The sequence below is a fragment of the Serinus canaria genome, chromosome 5 (assembly GCF_022539315.1).
Source record: "Serinus canaria isolate serCan28SL12 chromosome 5, serCan2020, whole genome shotgun sequence".
Taxonomy (NCBI): Eukaryota; Metazoa; Chordata; class Aves; order Passeriformes; family Fringillidae; genus Serinus; species Serinus canaria.
The window spans coordinates 38,873,748-38,892,851 of record NC_066319.1 but is presented as its reverse complement, the minus strand read 5'-3'; the positions used below and the strand labels follow the sequence as shown (position 1 = coordinate 38,892,851).

Sequence of the window (19,104 nt, the reverse complement as noted above, 5' to 3'; positions counted from 1 at the left end):
CACACACTACACTTAGTTTTGTGGCTGAAGACATCATGGTACTATGGAAAGAAACCCTAAATCCTCTTGAGGAGGGCAAATGTGACACCTTTTGCATAAACCAGTGGATGGTGTAATACACAGGTCAATCCCTCAGTTTTATTGTAAATTAAAAATTCAAAGATTCAAGTCAGTCACAGTCCTTTTAAGGGCAATGCATTCAGAGGCAAGCTGCTGACAGGCAGACTGACAACAGATCACTTGCTGGCAAAAGCCATGATTTGCTCCTAAAAGAGAAGAAAAAGAGAAGTAATTCATAAGCATGTATTTTAGAAAGAACCTTTAGGCACATTCCCTTTCATATAAATGAACAACAGTTCTTGGCCAGCCTTTCTAACCACACACAGAGAACCTAGCCCTATGTCCTGGAGAATTAACAAAATTGTAGCATTCCTGTCCTTCCCAAGTAGTACAAAGCTGGTATTACCAATGGGTTCTGTGCTCAGAAAAGACATTTTCATTTGTTTTTTTCTTTTAAACAGAGAAAGAAGGAAAAAAACTTGTGAGCACTGAAGCAGCAGCATAGTCTTCCTTAATGAAGACACTGTTCCAGTGGCTGCTCTGCTTTAGGAATGTACTGATTTTCAGTTAGGGAAGTGTCTCAACTGTGACCATAACACAAACGAAACAGGGTACCTGTGTTTAATATGAAAATTGAGAATAAATTAAATAAAAACTGAAATCCAAAGACAAGAATCTAATTTGCTGGTGCTTGGGAGCTCGGAGAGCAGAAGGTTTAAGGAACCTCACAAAAATCCAACAACTAGGTCAAGAGGGTGAGAAGTTCAGGCAGATAGCTGCAAATGGAGGGTCTAAGACAGAAACTCCTCACCACCTCCTTCCTCAGGTAATTTCCATTTTAGAGACTTGGACTTCTGCCATGAGGAAAAAATCCACAAGGCAAAACAGCATAGAAACAGTTAAGTGTGGGCTGCACACTGCATCTAGGAAGTCACCCAATCTCTTAGTGAAGATGCGTCTTCACAGGCCTTTTTTCTCTGTGCATTGCTAGAATACAATTCAAGGTTTGACATTTTAATCCCATAGCAAAATAAAGCCAAAGACTTCTGATGACCTCTAACTCCTAATTACTGATACAGAACATAAGACACTTAGATCTTTTATATTCCCTTGTGCTGCAGGGGCAAAAAAATACCTCACTATTGAGTCATCAGTTATTTAAGAATGCCTCAGGCCCATTCAGGACACAAACCCCACAGTTTAAAATAGTATTTGCCAACCAAAAATGTTTAATTTAAAACAAAGAAATATTTTTACATCTTGTGCATATTTCCTGAATAGTTTTGGACAATTCCTACAGCCCGCACTGAAGTGAGATCCTTACTTTGACAGGAGGCAGGGCATTTGTTGCTTGCAATCCCCATGTCCTCAACAACACCAGAGGAGCCAGTGTGGTAGAGTACAGCCTTTTTAGCACATCAGTAGCAGCTATCAAGGAGACATTATGCCTCTGACGTTCTGTTTCAAACTTGAGGAGGTGTTTTAAGGAGCCTGGAAGAGATAACTGAATGTTTCTATTACACCGGATATGCCACAAACAATTGTGCATCTTATCTACAGAGCAGTTTCCTTTGGGAACTGAAAGAGAACAGAGAAATGGTCCATCTCAATAAAGACCTCTTTCCACCAGCTAGTGCTCTTCATCTCACCACATCTCTAACTGCCATCCTGCAGAGCTTTATTTTTTTAAAGCAGCTTTAAGATTTGTGGGATGGAAACCGCATCCAAGAATCAAGAACTGCTCTGCTTCAACAAAGCTTTCAAACACAGGACAGCAGCATGCTTAACCAGAGTACTGCAGCAAAGGCCTGGGAGACTAATCCTTTACTGCCCCAACGCTGGCTTGGATCCTTACCCAGATCGCTCCCGTTGAAGGCTGCTGCACTGAGGTGATGAGCTAAACATGCAATATCACCAAAGCCCAGGTTCACTCCTTGTCCTGCAAGGGGGTGGACTCTGTGTGCTGCATCCCTGGAGCAAGAAAAGACAGAAATTTTTTTCCCTTCTTGAAGAAAGCCACAGTGGCTGTCAAACCCCAGAAGGGATCAGTGTAGCACTCCTCACCTCTTTGCAATGAACCACCTTAGAGCAGCATATGCGCTTTATCCAGTACCTCCTTGCATGCTATGCTGAACTACCTGACTGCCTCTCCAGTTGTAAGAAGCAAGACATAGGGGAGATAACAAAAAGCAGGTCTGAAAGGAAAAATTATAAAGATGTGACTAGCCAAAGTCTTCTCAGATCACGTGTGGAACAGGCCTTTATGTTTTTGTAAGTGACTTCAGCACAACAGGAGCTCTGTCAATGGCACATTGCACAAATGCAAAGTGGACAGACATCGTGAGTATGAAGGAGAGGTGGGATTGTCATTAAATAGAAACAAAATAGGGTTCTTCTATGAACAGACTTATCTGTAAAGCTTAAAGACAAACATTGAAATGGGAGATGGAGAAATTAAATGAAGTGTTGATATGAAATGCAAGATCATGTTCTTTACCAAGCTATAAAGCACAGCGTGCTCCCAAGCACAGAGTGGTTCATAGGTTGCAAAGATGAAAAGTGTACCACACAAAAGCGTAGCACAGCATCCAAGAATTACTAAAAGCTACCACAATACTGCAGCTGGGGCAGAGAAGAAAGTACATGCAACCTTAGAATATAAGAAATTTAGGATTTTCCTGTTTAAATATGCCACCATACAAAAGAGACTTTTGTATGGTGGCATATTCAAACAGGAAAATCATGGAGTAATTTTTGTCATTTGTGTTTTAAAAAGGTGAGTTTAAAACTCAAAGTGGTGCTCAGAATGGCTGGTATAATGTAAAGGGAAGTACACATCCAGCATGAGATGCTGAATTGTTTCACTGGACTGTACAAATCAGGAAAGGGAAATAATTACCTTTCAATTTACACACAGAGCACAGATAATGGGCAGAAAGCTACTCATACAAAAGGAGGTGAGGGCACACAGAACAAACTGGATCTGGGTAAAGTCAAACTGGAAGAATGTATCATTTCTAACATCTAATTTGTTGACTGGGAGTTGCTGTCCCCAGGTCATTCCTAACCACATCCACCCGCTCACCCAAGGGTGGCACTGAGCCTTACCCGATGAGAGCCACGCGGTGCTGGACGTACTCTGTGGCGTGGCCCAGTCCAAGGGGGAACACGGCTCGGCTCTCTGGATCTACTTTAGCAACACTTGGGGGCAGCTGACGGACTGCAGTCCCTGAGGGCTTCAGGAGTGAAATGGCAGAACGAAACATGGCCCCAGCAGTGTCAATGAAGTCAGAGTGGTTTATGTTGCTCCACTGAAACAGACAAACAAATCTTTGAAAGCTGACCCAAACTAGACCCATAAAAGAACCCAGCTGAAAAAAAAAATCTGAGTTCCAAATACTGAATTTTAATCACATGGACAAAACTATACAGTATCTTCACCATTTTAGGACATACAAATTTCCAACTAGGATGAGCCTACTCTTCCTACCTTTTGGAAATTTAGATTAACTTCTGTGACTTTCAGAACTAACCTAATTCAGTCCCAAGGGGTCAACTTTTCTTTTCTAAGTGTCTCTTTAGTATCATTCTCACCAGAGGAAGGAAATTCCGATTCCATGTCTCCCATTACTGTTGTTTAGCTACAGAATTCCATTCTATTTCTTTAAGCCTCTTCCCTGCCACGAGGCTGATACTCACAAAGGCAGAGTTGATGCTATCCACAAAGCTTTCCTCATCCATAGCAAGAAGTTCCGATGCATGGTCATGAGATGTAGACCAGACCAGAGAGCTGGCAGTGTCAGACAGCTAGTTCAAGAGAGTGTCAAGGGTAAATATCAAGAGAAAAAGAAACAAAAATAAATATTCAGTGCAAAGACTTCCCCACTGCCCTGCCTCACACTGTCAATCCCTCTGAAAATTACAGTTCCTGCCCAGCTTGTTACAAGTGGGAAATGCCAAGGATAGAGTGAGACCGCAGGAGGGGGAAACATGATAAATGAAGAGTGAAGGGCAGATGTGCAAATTCTTAAGAGACAGAACCAAAACAGAAAGACATGGACAGAAATAAAGTCACTAGACTACAAACATTTTTAAAAACATTTAAAAAAATACAAACACCTTACCGGAAGAAGTGCAATTGGCCCAGTGGGAAGGAACCGCTGCCATGCTACATTGTTGTCTGTTGCCTAAAGTGGAAAGAAGCAAGTAGGCAGTAAGCCAGATCACCCTCTTAGGTTCTACTGCTTATGGAAGACTGAGTTTAGCAGAATTTTACCTCAGATAAATGGAGAGTTGCCACCACAGCTGACTGGTCATACTGATGTTCAATGTTCTTAATTTCAGCTTCCTTCCGGACCATAGAGTTATGACCATCCGCACCAATCTGTAAAACAAAGAGATGCAAAGCAACTTCTTCAGCATCTCCTAGAAACATTAGGAGCTAGTATTTCTCTCTAAAAACCTCAGACTGCATCTGTATATTGTCTGTTCATTCAGGGGAAAAAAACCCAATCCCCCCAAAACCAGAAGAGGTGACCCCTTCTGCTCTTCTCAAATTCAGCAACATCTCCTTGCACCAGGCAGAGAGAAGGCCATGCCCAGTGTCCCACACCCTCACTGACAGAGTTAGTCACTCACCTCACTCTAGCCCTCCATGTGGGTGGAGTGGCACACATGGAATCAGAGCCAAATCCAGTGGAAAGGACTTGGGTTAGAGATGATGCCTTTTCAACAGAAATAAAAAGCTTAGTTACCAGCAGCTTGGTCTGAAGTCTGCGTCCATCAGCTAACTCAACTTGGACCCAAGGGCTTGTGTCACAGTCATGGGAAGGAAGGGGCCAGGTGTACCCAACTGCTTTGCTCCTGTAGAAGACCTCCACCCGGTCTGATGGGAACACAGAGTACCACAGTCACAACATGGACAGGGAGAAAGGAAACATCTCTACAACAGCCAAGGCCACGCATGTCTTAACAGCACCCTAGGAGCTCACCCTACAATTCTCAAGGCACCCCAAAAAAACAGATATGGACAACTCCTTGTCACTGTAAGGCCTGCTTTGGACAAGGAGGTACAGATTTTTTAATTAAGTCCAATTTTGAAGAGACTGTATTCTGGAGAACGACATATGCAAGTGCTTTCCTGCTCTGTAGCCTTTGGAAGTCAGATTTCTCCCTCTTCCTCAACTCCAGAAGGTGCCCATTTCTCAAGAGTTACTTGTTAGACAAATTTCTCCCTCTCAAGACTTAGCACACAATAGAAGGCAAGTAACTGAAAGCTATCTGAAGGAAATAAAACATTGAAGAAGTTGTCCACTACCTGCTACTGCATCTAACTGTTTTGTGAGAGCAGACATAATGACATCATTCTCCACTATGTAACCCATGTCATCTAAGTCATCTTTCTCAAAAACGATCATGGCTTCTGAACAAGCATCCCACACCTACGAAAAAAAATACGTTACATGAAGCTATGTGATAAAGAAGTCCATTTCAGGGACTTAACAGCAAAAAGACACAATAATCTAGAAATATAGAACTAGATGAAACATCCTGGATTACTGTCCATTCCCAGCTACTAAAGTGCACCACATAACTAATTTCATTAAATGATTTCGCTTAAGCTCAAAAAGTAATTCCAAGTCAAGTTTTTCATCCCTACTTTTCTGTTACATAATTGACATAGGAAGCTATGCTACAACCTTGCTGTAGGTTAACTCCAGCAGGCAGCTCAGCCCCATGCAGCTGCCTCCTTTCTCCCCTGCATTGAGATGGGGAAGATAACTGGAAGGTTGAAAGTACAAAACTCATGGCTTGAGGTAAATGCAGTTTAATAGGAAAAGCAAAATCCATATGTTCAAGCAAAGCAAACCAAGGAATTAATTCACTGCTTCCCAAGGACAAGCAGGTGTTTACATCTCCAGGAGAGCAGGGCCCCATCAAGCTTAATGGTTACTTGAGAAGACAAACACCATCCCTCCAAACTTCCCCTCTTTTGTCCTTCTTTTCCTCAGCTTTTATTGCTGAGCATGACACCACATGGTATGGATTATCAGATAGGGTCAGCTGTCCAGCCTGGGTACCCTCCCAGCTTCTTGTGCACTCCCAGCCTGCTCACTGGAAGGGCAGTGTGAGAAAGCCTTGGCACTGTCTAAGTGCTGATCAGCAATAGCTAAAACACCCCTGTGTTATCAACAGTTTTCAACACAAATCTGAAACACTGTCCCATACAAGCCACCATGAAGAGAAGAAACGCTATCCCAGCCAAACCAATACACCCTTTACCTTTATTTCCTGGCTAATACCCAAGTCTTAATATATATCTACAGCTGCCATTAGGAATCCACTTTTCAGCCAGTAACATCAAGACCCTGAGGACAGGTATTTCTGAGCAGACTGCTACTCACAAAAAAGGGACAGAAATGAACATAAGTATGACCTCCCCTTGACCATAGAAAGAAAAATCTTTGTGGCATTGATGCAAGTACTTTTGAGAATTCAGAGTAGACAGACACATGGTGTATCTGCAGCCCTAAGGCACCTGCATGCGTCGGAATGGTTTGAGTCTCAGGCTGCAGACATGATCCCAGGCACCACAACCTGAAACAGAAAAAGGACAGAAATACACAGATATACATGGTGACATGGGACACTGAGATCAAAACTAAACTGAAGCTCACTCCACACTCTCCTCCACCCTTCCCTGACTATGCTCAGGCTTGGCTTGCACCTTCCCTAGACAGTGCCAGGTCTGCCTTGGTGCTATCACAGCTCCAGAATGACATCGTTTTACTGTTAACACAAGCCAGCAGGAGAGAAACAAGAGCTCTCCATGAACCTCTGACCTAACAGACAACTCTCACTGTCCCATCACTGGGTAATAAAAGAGACATAGAAATGCACAGCCATTATTGTAGAGAATATTTCTTTCTCCAAAAGGAATCAAGGCTCAAATATCTCTTTAAAATAACAACTAATCCTCATTAACTGAGGAGTGAGTTACCAGCCTAAAAACCACTAAGCTTCTTTTTGAATAGAACATTCTAGGTGCTGTAGAGAGCACCTTACAACCTTTCACTAGCCTAAAGTCACAAATATTTATATAATAACAAATCAGACCAAGATACCAAAACTGATCCCTCTTATCAAGAGAATTTGGATTTAACAACCACAGCTCAGCATGTAGAGACAAAGGCAAATAATCCTACTGATGTTAGGGGGAAGGCAACACATGGTCAAAAGGATTTTTGTTTAAACAAAACCAGTTTAAATTTAAAGGTTAAAAACGCAAACAACAAAATCATACTTACTGCTTAGGAGGGTTGCTGATCCTGGGGAGATGGAACTGACCCTGTTGCTGTAACTGTCTGGCATGTGATCATATTCTTTCCTAGGACCAGCCTCCAGCAAAGCAATCTTTTTATCATGGAAGTGGATGTCATGCCCTAAAATAAACAAATACATGCTTTGTACAGTGCTCCTGCCAAAAATCTCAAAAACAAAACACCCGAGTTTTTGTAATAAGACAGAGTAGATGCAACACTTCACAAAGAAATACATATACAGTACAGGTTTTGACCAGGCAGGTAAACTTTTGTATGTTAAAGCTTTACTACTACAGTCCCATTACTGAGATGGACAACTCTTCTGCAGCTAAGGCAAGGATTACATATTTCCATTTTACATAAAGCTTACAATTTTGTATAAATTTTACCATTTTTAAATGAAAATTTATTACTGGAGTATTATCAAGTGAAATCTGAAATATTTACTCCATGTTTACTCAGATCACATTTTCAAGAACTCAAACACAAATTCTCCATTTAGAAGAAGAGCTCAAAATGAAACTTCTGTGATACGTAGCAATTACAGTAATATTTTCCCTGTTCTCACATTCTGACAATGGAATAGCACAGGCAGTTTAGACTTTAAACTTCCACATAAAGAGAACTGAAAAAAAAAAAGAAGACTCAAGTAAAGTGTAAAACACTTCAGCTGACCTGGCCTCACTTGCAGCATCCCAACCACCACAGATGCAGAAGGCACTGAGGACAGAAGTGCCTTGCAACATCTAGAGTTTACTACTACAGCAGCCCTAAAGACAGCAGTGTCCTGGGCATAATTTCTACATTATGCACAGTAATAATCTCATCTCCTGAGAGGTCCCAAACCTTCTTGTCAGCCTTAGATACCACTGCTGGAGGGGATCCTTATGCCCTCTCAAATCCACTGGGCTCCTGTTTAACAATACAAGCAGAACTTAAGCTTGCAAGGTAAGCCCTTATACTTGAAAAGTACTTAGTGCTCAGGAGAAATCCATTTTAACTTGGTATTCCAGTGTTTAAAATACCAGGTTAGAGAATGAAACTTAGGATCAGATAATAATGATTAGATTGATGGAGCTCCTCTCCTACAAGGAAAAACTGAGCAAATTTGGTTTGTTCAGCCTGGAAAAGAGATGGCTTAGGGGTGACTGAATTGTGGCCTTACAGTACCTGAAGGGAGCCCACAAGAAAGACAAAAAGGGACTTTTTAGAGGATCACGTAGTGACAGGACAAGGGGGAACACATTCAAAGTGAAAGAGAGTAGGCTTAGACTAGATATTAGGGGAAAGTTCTTTGCTGTGAGGATGATGAGACACTGGAACAGGTTGCTCAGAGAAACTGTAAATGTCCCAACACTGGAGGTGTTTGAGGCCAGGCTGGATGTGGCTCGGAGCAACCTGGTCAATGGAAGGTGTCCCTGCACACAGCAGGAGGGTGGAACTAGGTGATATTTAAGGTCCCTTCCCACCCATTCGGTGATTCTATAATCAGAAAAGCATTTTAGCTAAGGGTGACATTATCCATCAGCTATTTAAGGATGAGCATGTTTGACAGAAACACTACAGTCTCCAGTTAACGGCCCCATTAACAGCTGTGCACACACACGGATAGGGCTAGGCTCGCCACAGCTCACCAAACAGCCTTAGGTCAACTTTAGAGCGCAGTCACACGAGGACGCAGGATCAAGGATCCCTCAGCAGATCCTGGACACTGAGATCCTACACACGGTTATCTCACACTGCGGGGGAGTGGGTCACAGCCTTACCCAGCACAGCGGCCATGGCACTCCCAACCATGCCCCCGCCCGACACCACCACATCGTAGAGCGGCGGGGCGGAGGCGGCGGAGCGGAGCGGGGCGCGGGGCCCGGCCCTCAGCCGCGCTCCGAGCGGGCCCAGCAGTGCCTGGCCGCGCAGCGCCGCCATCGCCGCGGAACTGACGGCAGCGGAAGTGGCGCCACGGAACCATGACAACGGCTGTGCGTGCCGCCGGCCTCGCGTCTGATTGGCTGCGTGAGGCAAAGTGGGCGGGCCCGAGCCCCACTGGCCGTGCTGATTGGTGCGGGCGGGGCGGGCTTAGGCGGTGGCCCGCGGACAAGAGGGAGCCCTGCCGCGGCGCTCCCGGGCGTGGAGGCGGGGTCGCAACCCCAGAACCCGCACTTCCCGATTTATTTCGTTTTTTTCAGGTTACGCGGCACCCCCTCAGGCTGTAACGCGCCGACTCCTACGTTTCCCGCCGCCAGGCAAGGAGCTGGGAGCATCCTATCGGGATGGGTGGCCGGCGGTCTCCGTTAGAACCGGGCGTACCGTGCCAGGCAGAGTTATGGGGTGACCTCGGGGTGTTCGAAGAAGATGAGGAGCTGGAGGGTTTCAGGAGGGAGGCGGAAGTTCTGCGTGAGAAGCTGAGGGAGGCTCTCAGGTAGGACGATACCTGGTAAGGATGGCAGGATGGGGTGCAGGATTCCTTCTCCCTCTGGCCAGGGAGGAGGCGGAGCATGATGTCCCAAAATGCACGTGTATAGTGCCAGAACACTGGCCACAAGTGCCGTCACAGCAGGGAGGATGGGGTCAGTAGGTGCCCACATAAGCAGCTTTCACATAAAACACGAACAGCACAAATCCCCACCTCGCTCATCAGCTAATCATGCTTGAAATGTGCCAGCAGATGACACATGTTTCTATCCAGTATCCAGTCTTCAGAGCTGTGGTCTTTCCAAGGTCGAGCTCTCAGATGACTTTCCTTGTGGTTAATCTAGCTTTGCATTCACTAGCAGGTCACACGTTCACTCTTTCAAAGGAAATTGTTTATGAAGAAGAGACTGCAGCAATTACCAGCAAGTGTATTGACCAGGAGTCTGTTCACACATGATCTCACCTTCTGTCTCCCCCTCCTTTTTTCCCCTTTGCTGTTCTTGGTCCACTCTGATTCACCTTGATCCTTCCTTTTGCCTGCATTTATTCCTTCCCTAAAATCTAAGTTTCACTCACTTTCACAGTCACCCTCAGACATCCTATGAGAAGTTTGCTATTTTAATGAGACCCAGGATAGTCTCAGGTGGGTTTTCTTAATATCAATAATATGTTCATCTTCTCAGGTACAAAGTTTCTAGCTGAACCTCTCAAACGTCACACTAAAGCAGTTTCTTGTAATGACATTCCCATCAGCATCCCAGGAATGCTAGAGTTTGATACTGTTTGTTGGGATTTGTGCATCTGTGTGCCTGATTGCCTCTCCTGCATTTGTCTGTTATGTTGAGTAGCTATTAGTAAGATAACCCTAAAGCTGGAGCTTTATGGTTTGCTTGTGGCCCTCCTGGCAATAGAGTGCTCTCAGCACAATAAATTGCATGACAAAATTAAGTAGGCCTAACTTCCATTTTATACATGGAAAACAAAACAAGCAAAGCTCTGCTCTCAAACTTTGGTAGCAAAGCGAAATATGGAGCCTGAGAATGACAAACCCTAGGCCTGTCTTTTAACAACCAGCTCAGCCTGCGGTGTCTTTCTCTTGATCAGTAGTGTCTCCCTTCTTTTAACTCTGTTTTTTAATAATGTCACTAATTTCCCCTTCATAATGTGTTTGTCTTAGTCACACAACTGGTAACATAAGGCAGTCCAGTTCTTTGACTGACCTCACCTCAGACAGTACCTGGGATCAGCAAAAGCCTCACTTGTTTCCTAAGTCCGGCTTGAGGCCAAAAAGCGCTTCATCTCCCTGGATTCCTTCCATCACCATCCCTCAGCCTTTCAAAATGACCCTGCGGGAAGCTCGCAAAAAGTCCGAGTTGATGAAGTCATACATGTTTCTTGAACTAGACACACACAGAGACAAAAGGCAAAGCCAGGATGAAGCTGAATGTCAGAAACAATTCCGGGCACAGCCTGTACCTGCCCATGTGTTTCTGCCCCTTTATCAGGAAATAATGGAGCAGAATGAGATTCGCAGGCAAGCAGCAACACAGAAAAGAAAGGAGCTGCTACTTTCTACACAGCGGCCCTTCAGTTTTCTGGAGAAGGAAGAGAAAAAGAAAGAAGCTATCAGACAAAAATTCCTGGCAGCAGCAACCCCAAATGAGAGCTCCAAACAGAAGCAAGCCAGTAAAAAAGTTCCTAAATCTACTTATGACTCACTTCTTGGCGATAAACTCAAAGGTAACATGCCAGGGCTTTCTGTAAAAGCACCTCCCTGCCTGTCCCTTGCTGTCTCCATGCTGGGAGATAAGATCATGGCTTGTAGGGCACCACTTGGAGCCTAAGGCCAGTGTCTCCTGGTGTTGTTGAGTCTCCTGTGTGTCACTGGTCATTACATTTTGTTTAGATACCCTTGCAGAAGAGTGCCCTAAGTTCAGTAGTCCTCTATGAGTGTCAGCAACAGCAGTTCTGTTCCACTCCCCAGAAAACATGGGCACATTGAGCTCTACAGACAGATTTCCATATCCATTTTGCTGCAGATCGTGACAGTCTGGGAATCTTTCCCTGCACTGAATTCCATACCTTTGGTTACACTAAAGGAACTGAGATGATTTGTAGCATAAACATGAAGACAGATGTAGGGCCATAGGTCTCCAAGGTCCATGCAGTATCTTAGATCTGACAATTTTACTCCTATTCAAGTGATCCATTCTGCACAGAACCCCTAGGAGAGGTGAAAAATATTTTCTGTGCCCAAATCAGGCAATTAGTTTGGTTCTAAGTGATAGTGTAATAGTCCACTCTCCTGCCATTCTCTGATATTTCCAGTGGCCTTCCCACTTGCTCAGGCTCAGTTGCTAAAACAGGAAAGTAGGTGTCAGGAGCATTCTAGTCAGGGCAGCCAAGGAAATGTTACTGATGCTTGCCTGCTTTCAGATGGCTTAAGCCACCGCAGTTGAAAGTTTGAAGTAAGCAATTCAGACTTCATGCTTTAATGTGGGAACTAAGCCAGTCCTTAATAATTCTCATGGCTTTTCTCATTCTTTTCTCCTTTTTCACTGTTTCTGTGATTTCTTCTTGAGGATACACCAGCTCAGTTTTCATGGAAAATTCTGTTTTAACCTAAATAGATTACAAAGGTAAAAGGCAGCAAAGGACAAACCATTGTTCTATTTCTATCTGGCATATGAGAAGGGAGAAGAAATGAACATTTCATATTTCAGGCAATGAATACCTTTAAATTAACTCAAAAGCATCGTATTTTGCAAACAGCAGTATTGATTTTTTCCCCCTAAAAGCAAAAAGCCAACCCTCAGCAAACTGTCTGCATTTTCATAAATATTTAGTGCTACACAGGGAAGGACTTGAGTTTGATGATATAATCTAAAACATATTCTATAGAAAGTTTGTCACAAAAGTCACAAAATGTGATCTATCCATCAAATGTTCCTTACTTAAAAAGAATATAGGCAATTACTGCTGGAGATTACATAGAAAAGCCATCATCTTTTCCAACTCATTTGTACCACACAGTCAACATAGCTGTAAGTCCCATATAAAAAGTATGGGACTAGAATAAAAGATTAACACTTCTGCAAGACAAAGGAGACAAAGGACACAAGTTACCTGGTACCTTTAAGAACAGGAGAAGTCCTATTGAGTTATTGCTCCAATAAGTAAGAGATATATAGAAATGAATGCCTAAGAAAGAGACGTGGTTTTACTGGTATCTTTGAATTATTTTTCCCTGGGAGGCAGAGAGAGAGGGGCTGAAAAAGGGGAAAAGGAGAGCACAGGATGTTTGGTCTCTCTTATATGTGTAGCTGTCATCATAATGGAAAGTTTAGACTTGGGTGGTGGCAATTTCACAGCCTTTTATGTCACTCACACTCTTCTCATTGCTTTCCTTTTGATCCTGTAGAAGCTGAACTCTACAGGGAAATCCGTATTCAAATGAGAGCAAAGGATTTGCTGGAAAGCTCTGTAGCTCCTATAGAAACCAGCAACTGTCGGAGGGAGCCTCAGTCCCGAACTGCCACCAGAACTAAGCAGGAAAAACTTGGCTTCTTACAGGACAAAAGTTTCAGCTTCAGACCAAGGATTAATCCAACAATACCAGATTTTGAAGAACTTTACTGGGCGTTTCAAAGGAAAGCAGTAAGGAGACAAGAAATCAAAGAGCCAACTCGTAATAAGCCATTCAAGCTGAGAACCTCCAATCTCCATGCCAGGCAGAGGCAGGCTAATGAAAAGATAAAGGTGAGATAGCTGGATATTTCTGTGGTACTGCTTTCTCCTATCAAGATACCAACTTCTCAAGTTTATAGCATTTAATTATTAATGGTTAACATCCTGTGACATCTGCCCTTATATTGACAGTACTGCAGAATTCTAGGCCAAACAAGAGAACAGAATTCTACACAAAATGAGCAATGACAGCTAAGGCTCAGTCACCCTTTCATAGCTCTAATCATGTCTCCTTCACCTTGTCCCTCAGCCCATCCACATGTAAATCTCTGCTGATGGAAGAGAGAAGAGTGAGTGCATTCTCATAGCCCAGCTGTTCTCTTTGGTAGGCAGATAACAGAGGAGATTCTGTACTAGCAACTGTCTGTGAACAAATACACTGAATGAAGTTTCATTTCTTTCAGGATTCTCAGAAGCTTTCCAAGGTTTCAGTGCAAAAAAGTCACTCTCTGCCTGGACTTTCCTCTCTCTCTTCCAACACCCTTCCTGTGCATATTACAGATGCAACTAGAAAGAGGGAATCAGCTATTAGGTAGGTAGAAAGTTTGTCTACAAGACTGTACAACTGACCAGTATGGAGGAAAAAACACCAGTGTTTTCCCTCATCACATCAACTACATCAACAATACATTTCCTAAATGTTTCTCTGTCTTCTTTCTTTGTTAAGTCCTGCTCTGTCTCCCAGTTGCTTTGGATATTGTGCATTTGTACAGCTGAAATTCTGCTTTTTCTCCTTGGAGGACTACAAAAGTGAAATTCCCACTTAGCATGTGGGTCTGGCAGTCCACATGGGCTCATCAGTAACTTTTTTTCCACATAGATATGCCCAAGATAACAAAAAGGAAGGGGACAAAGAAGGAATTTATTGGCTGGAGAAACAAAAAATGAAATGTCAAGCTATGCAAAAGTCTGTGAACAGCCGAGCAAAAGCACTGGATCCTCATAAAAGTCTAGAGGAAACACAAAAGGAGAAGTCAAAACAGAATAGGTCAGTATCCTACTCTGCACAAAAATAACTAAAAATGTGAACACTGTTTCTTGCTTGCAGTCTAGAAGAGCTTTGCTAATAGGTCCATAACTTGTCAGCCACAGGGGTTTTTCCCCCAGCATTCAGAATCAAGAGAATTACCAAAGTGATATAAAGAATGGAACACTCACTGAGAATTTGTCTTTCCTGATCAGCTACAGTCAGAGGTAACCTATAATAGACAGGCAATTCTTCCATTTCAGGCAAAATATACAAGACAAAACAAAAAAATACAGAAAGGAACTGGAAGAAATGAAGCTGCGAGTCAAGAACAGACCATTCCTTTTTGAACAGGTCACCAAGGTAAGTGGTCAAAGTCCCAGAGTGTTTCTGGGCAATAGGATAAATTGTTTTTCATTTAAAACAGGCATTAAGAAATCTAGTCTCTAATTCATGGATGAGAAGGTACAAACAGTTTTATAGTCTCTGGGCTGCATTTAAAAAATAACACATGGAAAAGCCACCAAAGTATACTTTAAATTCCTTCCTATTTTACCCTTGAAAAAAAAAAACATTCAGGCTTATTTCTAGGAGCTTGCCAGTTCCTAGTATATATTGCAATCACAGTGTATGGTCTGATCAAAATCAAGGCCTTATCACACTGGAAATTAAATAAATACCTATTCTGCACTTGAATACCATAGACTACATTTTGGAGATGCAAAATTTTTTCTTAAAACCCTCTCCAGTTAAGCACTTTTTCTTTGCACCTCTACTGCTACAGAAGAACATTAAGGATGGTTATGTTGCTTTTATCATCTGTAGGCTTTGCAATCTGGGGCTGCATTCAGCACATCTCAACCATCACACAGTACCAGCTGCAAATCTCTATTGCACCTGAGGTGCAGATACAGTCTGTACTGTATCTTTTCCCCAGGGTTTTCTCTTTCATTTCCTTGCAGGAACTACAGTTGGTTAGAGACAGTGACAATAAATAGACAATATGCTGATTTAAAATTTCTCAACAGAAAGTACCCTCCTGGATCAGGCTTTCTGTTCTGATAATGGAGGCAGAGAACATACATGTGTGATAAATACTGGTGATATTTCCATGTACCAGATTGGTAAGAATTCACCATTATCAATAGTGTTCACTCATGTTTATACTAGGTTTCTGTCCTTCCACGTAGAACACCTTAATCTTTAGGGACTGGCCAGTCTCTCTGGAAAACCCCTCAGACTACATTGATTTGCAATGTTCATTTGGAAACAGTGAGGATATAGGACCCAAGATGCTTGTTTTTCAGTTGAGCTGATATGAAGCTAGTTCACAGGCACTCTCCATTTATTAACTTCACTGCTGTTAGTTCTTACCACTTACAAGCAAATGTGCTTACAGGATTTCACACAACTTGGGTTTTGCACGTGTTTTTGATTTGAGTGTCAAGAGTTAGGACTCAGACACAAGTATACCAGTCTGATAAGACTGCAATGTGGTAGAAGGAAGAGAACAGAAGAAGAAGAAGGAAAAAAAAAAAGAACTGAAGCAGGAAAATGTGAGCTCTGGCTTTGGGAGATGTAAGATATTGTCCTAGTGCTCAGTTTTGTTACTGTACTGTACGGATTACAAAAATTTTGGACAGGAGGTTGTGTTGTCCTCTTGTCCCCACTAGGAGCATCAGATGTACACTTCAAAAGCAGTTGACTGTTATGGAGAATCCCCAGTTCTCTGCATTTACTGTTTAAGTTTCAATTTCACAGCATGATGCTCGTCAAGGAGCAGAGCGTTGCTACAGACGCACCCTCCAGCAGGTTGGCCTAAGTGAAGAATTTGTAAGGAAAAAAGGGAAAGATGCCACTGACTTGCTAGAAGAAGAATCTGATGTTCACAGGTAATAAAAACAATGCAGTACAGCTCTTTTGTCTGTGGCTAAAAATATTTTCCTTGTTCATGAATGCATTTCAGTTTCTATAATCTAGTGTAGGAAAAATTATATTAACTTCACTGCTCTTATTAAGCATTGTGGAGTCTCTCTCTCTGAATTCCTATGACTGCACCCTATTCCATATGCACGGGGCCAACCATTTCTGGTATTACCCATCACTGTTTCTGCAGGCTGCCCGAGCCTCAGGGTGAAAAGGATGACTGTACCGAACAGGAAGGAGTACCTCAGGAGGAACTGAGCGCAAAGGGAGTGGCAACATAAAAGCTTGCAGAAGAATCCATCAATGAGTTCTTGACTTCTTTTGTTCAAGATTCTCCAGGTTACTCCTCAGGAACTTAATAGTTTAAGCTGACACCTAAGAGTTGCTGTAGGGTTAGATGGGAGAATTTAGTAAAGGGAAAAAAACAACTGTTGTTTAGAGCATGTCTTGTTCAGCCCAGCAAACCCTGCACCCTCCCGTAGTATTCAAAATTGTCCCTTGTGTAAGCCCTTTCCCTTTAATGGACAACAAAAGAAGTTAGAGAGGTTGAAGCACTATCTTTGGGTAAAAGTAGATATGAAAGATTGAAGAGGTGCATCCTCTGCTGTCAGCTCCTTACATTCATGCCACAGAAGCACACAGGAAAGGGAGAATGCCTTCTACTGTGCTAAACCTTTTTTTAGACACATGTGTGGTAGAATGCTTTCAAACAAGGTACTTCTACAAAAACAAATATCAGGATTTGACCTACCTTGGGAGAAGACTCAAAGAGAAGTCTTTCTCTGGTGTTAATTCTTCATTCACCCACTGCCAGCTCGGCTTCTTCCCCCCATTAGTAAGAAGTAATACGCTTCCTATATCAAAACTTCTCCCACGTTTCATGATTTGAAAGTGTTTCAACATCTTATGAATTTAGGTCATTAATTTGGCCCAAAAAACAACCAAAGTTATGAGGAAGGTCGTAATTAAACACTTTGAATGCATCACTTTGAATTATTGTTGTCTTAATTGTATGATTACTGTGATATCAAAGATAGATTTTGGAGGGAAAAAAGAGTAGGTGTTGCCTACCAGGACGTTGCACTCAAATGTCTAGTGCACCTTGAAAAGTGTATTTCACACTTTAATGATCTCCCCTTGCCTGACACTAATAACCATTTCAAAAATAAAAATCCTTACCACCTGGAATGTTTTCTGAGAATTTTGACACTGAAGTATTTTCAAGCACTTTGACATTAAAGTATTTTCAAATAGATATAATGTTTCCGTATTGCTCAATTTTCCTTATCAGTCGTCTTTTCCTCACTTACTTAAATAGAAGATGTGTCTCTTTTTGTCACTTCAGTCCTTTTTTCCTTACACTGTAACAACACAGCCTTATCATCAAGTCAAAAGCACGGTACCTGTCAGAGCTACCACATCAGACAAAGATATAAAATTGAAATAATGACATTTTTAATCATAACAAAGTACTAAATCTAAGGATTTGTGGCCCAGGGGTTTCACACTGCTACATTACAAACTGAATGCACCCAACTGCAACATCCTCATTAGTGACTCAGTCTCCACACTGAGAACAGGCTTAAGCTCCTTGGAGGGTTCCAGAAAGGCTGTTACCAGTGTACCAGTTCCTACACAGGTTTAATTGTGTAGGACATCCAGAGGCTGTTCTTTCTCTGGGTACCCCCTGGAAAAGAGCAGTGATGTAACTGTATTGTCACTGTGCCTTGCCACATTGAAAGAGGAAGGAAAGAAGATTACTTCCATGCTCTACGTCTGTGGTTTAAAGCCTCTTGGTATGGATATATTTGGAGCAGTGGGACTGAAATTTTAATACATACATTTTAAAGGGTATTTACTAAAATTGGTCGCTGATTTCCATAATAATAGTTAATGGTGCTGAAAAAAGAAATTTCCAAGTATGTGAAGTGAAAAGGGAAACCCTAAGAAAGGAAGAACAAAAGTTTAAATTATTATGCCATATCCTTTTAACAAATAGTAAGGTGACATGCATGAATATAATAACAAATAAATTAAAGCCTTCATATTGGTCCCTAAACTGAAATTGCAGAAATGTGATAAAAGCAAAAGCATCCAACTAAGTAACTGAAATTCACATCTCTCTTGCTAAACAAAATTTTGTTCTAAAAGAAGGATTACATTTCTGTAATCCTAAAGGAGAGCTGTAGCCTCTTAATATGTCTCAAAAATTGTACAGAAATAAAGAGTTTCAACTATGGTTCTGGATTTTTGCACTTTATGAAAATATTTGGTTATATTCAGTTACAATATTTACAGCCTGTTCAGCTATCCTACAAAAATACTGTAGAAAAGAAGACATCTCACTGGAGTATCTCCCTTCAATTGCTGAGATGGCAGCCAAACAGCATCACTTTGATTCCCAGGTAGCTGGTGGAGCTTCTGCAGGAACCTCCAGGTTACAATACCTGTACCAGCAGCAGCACTACCTTTCCATTCAGCTAGGGAGCAATATAAACTCTAGGCATTCCCTTTGCATAGAAGCTATTACAGATACATAGTACCTTAGAAAAACTCTGCATTCTCAATAACACCAGTTGTGAAGGCTCTTAAGGTTAACAAAATATTCAGAACACCATGTGGAAGACTCATTTATAGAGCTTGATATACCAAAGATGTTTTGGAGGAAAA

At 42.3% G+C, this 19,104-nt stretch overlaps 2 protein-coding genes across 3 annotated transcripts; one reads left to right on the top strand and one right to left on the bottom strand.

Moving 5' to 3' along the window:
- Positions 1-108: 108 nt before the first annotated feature.
- COQ6 (coenzyme Q6, monooxygenase) lies at positions 109-9,333 on the bottom strand. Of its 2 annotated transcripts, none has more exons than XM_009101894.3 (12): positions 9,149-9,333; positions 7,368-7,502; positions 6,599-6,657; positions 5,378-5,501; positions 4,815-4,945; positions 4,337-4,444; positions 4,185-4,247; positions 3,760-3,867; positions 3,169-3,371; positions 1,916-2,031; positions 1,385-1,551; positions 109-266 (listed from the first exon to the last, which is right to left on the bottom strand). In XM_009101894.3, the coding sequence occupies exons 1-12, from the start codon at positions 9,306-9,308 to the stop codon at positions 237-239; spliced, it is 1,404 nt and encodes a 467-aa protein (XP_009100142.1). In that variant the 5' UTR covers positions 9,309-9,333; the 3' UTR covers positions 109-236. The 2 variants fall into 2 exon arrangements, with proteins under 2 accessions (XP_009100142.1, XP_050831716.1); XM_050975759.1 differs by lacking the exon at positions 9,149-9,333 and adding an exon at positions 9,017-9,133 and having other exon boundaries at positions 1,385-1,638.
- A 121-nt stretch (positions 9,334-9,454) lies between these two features.
- On the top strand, positions 9,455-19,008 carry FAM161B (FAM161 centrosomal protein B). The gene is made up of 8 exons (XM_009101896.4): positions 9,455-9,801; positions 10,972-11,534; positions 13,216-13,553; positions 13,946-14,073; positions 14,362-14,529; positions 14,772-14,871; positions 16,270-16,400; positions 16,625-19,008. The coding sequence occupies exons 1-8, from the start codon at positions 9,653-9,655 to the stop codon at positions 16,713-16,715; spliced, it is 1,668 nt and encodes a 555-aa protein (XP_009100144.1). The 5' UTR covers positions 9,455-9,652; the 3' UTR covers positions 16,716-19,008.
- Positions 19,009-19,104: the final 96 nt, after the last annotated feature.

Coding starts and splice junctions, on each gene's coding strand:
- FAM161B (XM_009101896.4), top strand. CDS start 9,653: ATGGGTGGCCGGCGGTCTCCGTTAGAACCGGGCGTACCGTGCCAGGCA. Junction 9,802..10,971: donor AAGCTGAGGGAGGCTCTCAG/GTAGGACGATAC, acceptor TGTTTGTCTTAG/TCACACAACTGGTAACATAA. Junction 11,535..13,215: donor TCTTGGCGATAAACTCAAAG/GTAACATGCCAG, acceptor TTGATCCTGTAG/AAGCTGAACTCTACAGGGAA.
- COQ6 (XM_009101894.3), bottom strand. CDS start 9,308: ATGGCGGCGCTGCGCGGCCAGGCACTGCTGGGCCCGCTCGGAGCGCGG. Junction 6,658..7,367: donor ATCAGCAACCCTCCTAAGCA/GTAAGTATGATT, acceptor TTTCTGTTTCAG/GTTGTGGTGCCTGGGATCAT. Junction 2,032..3,168: donor CACCGCGTGGCTCTCATCGG/GTAAGGCTCAGT, acceptor TTCTTGCTCCAG/GGATGCAGCACACAGAGTCC.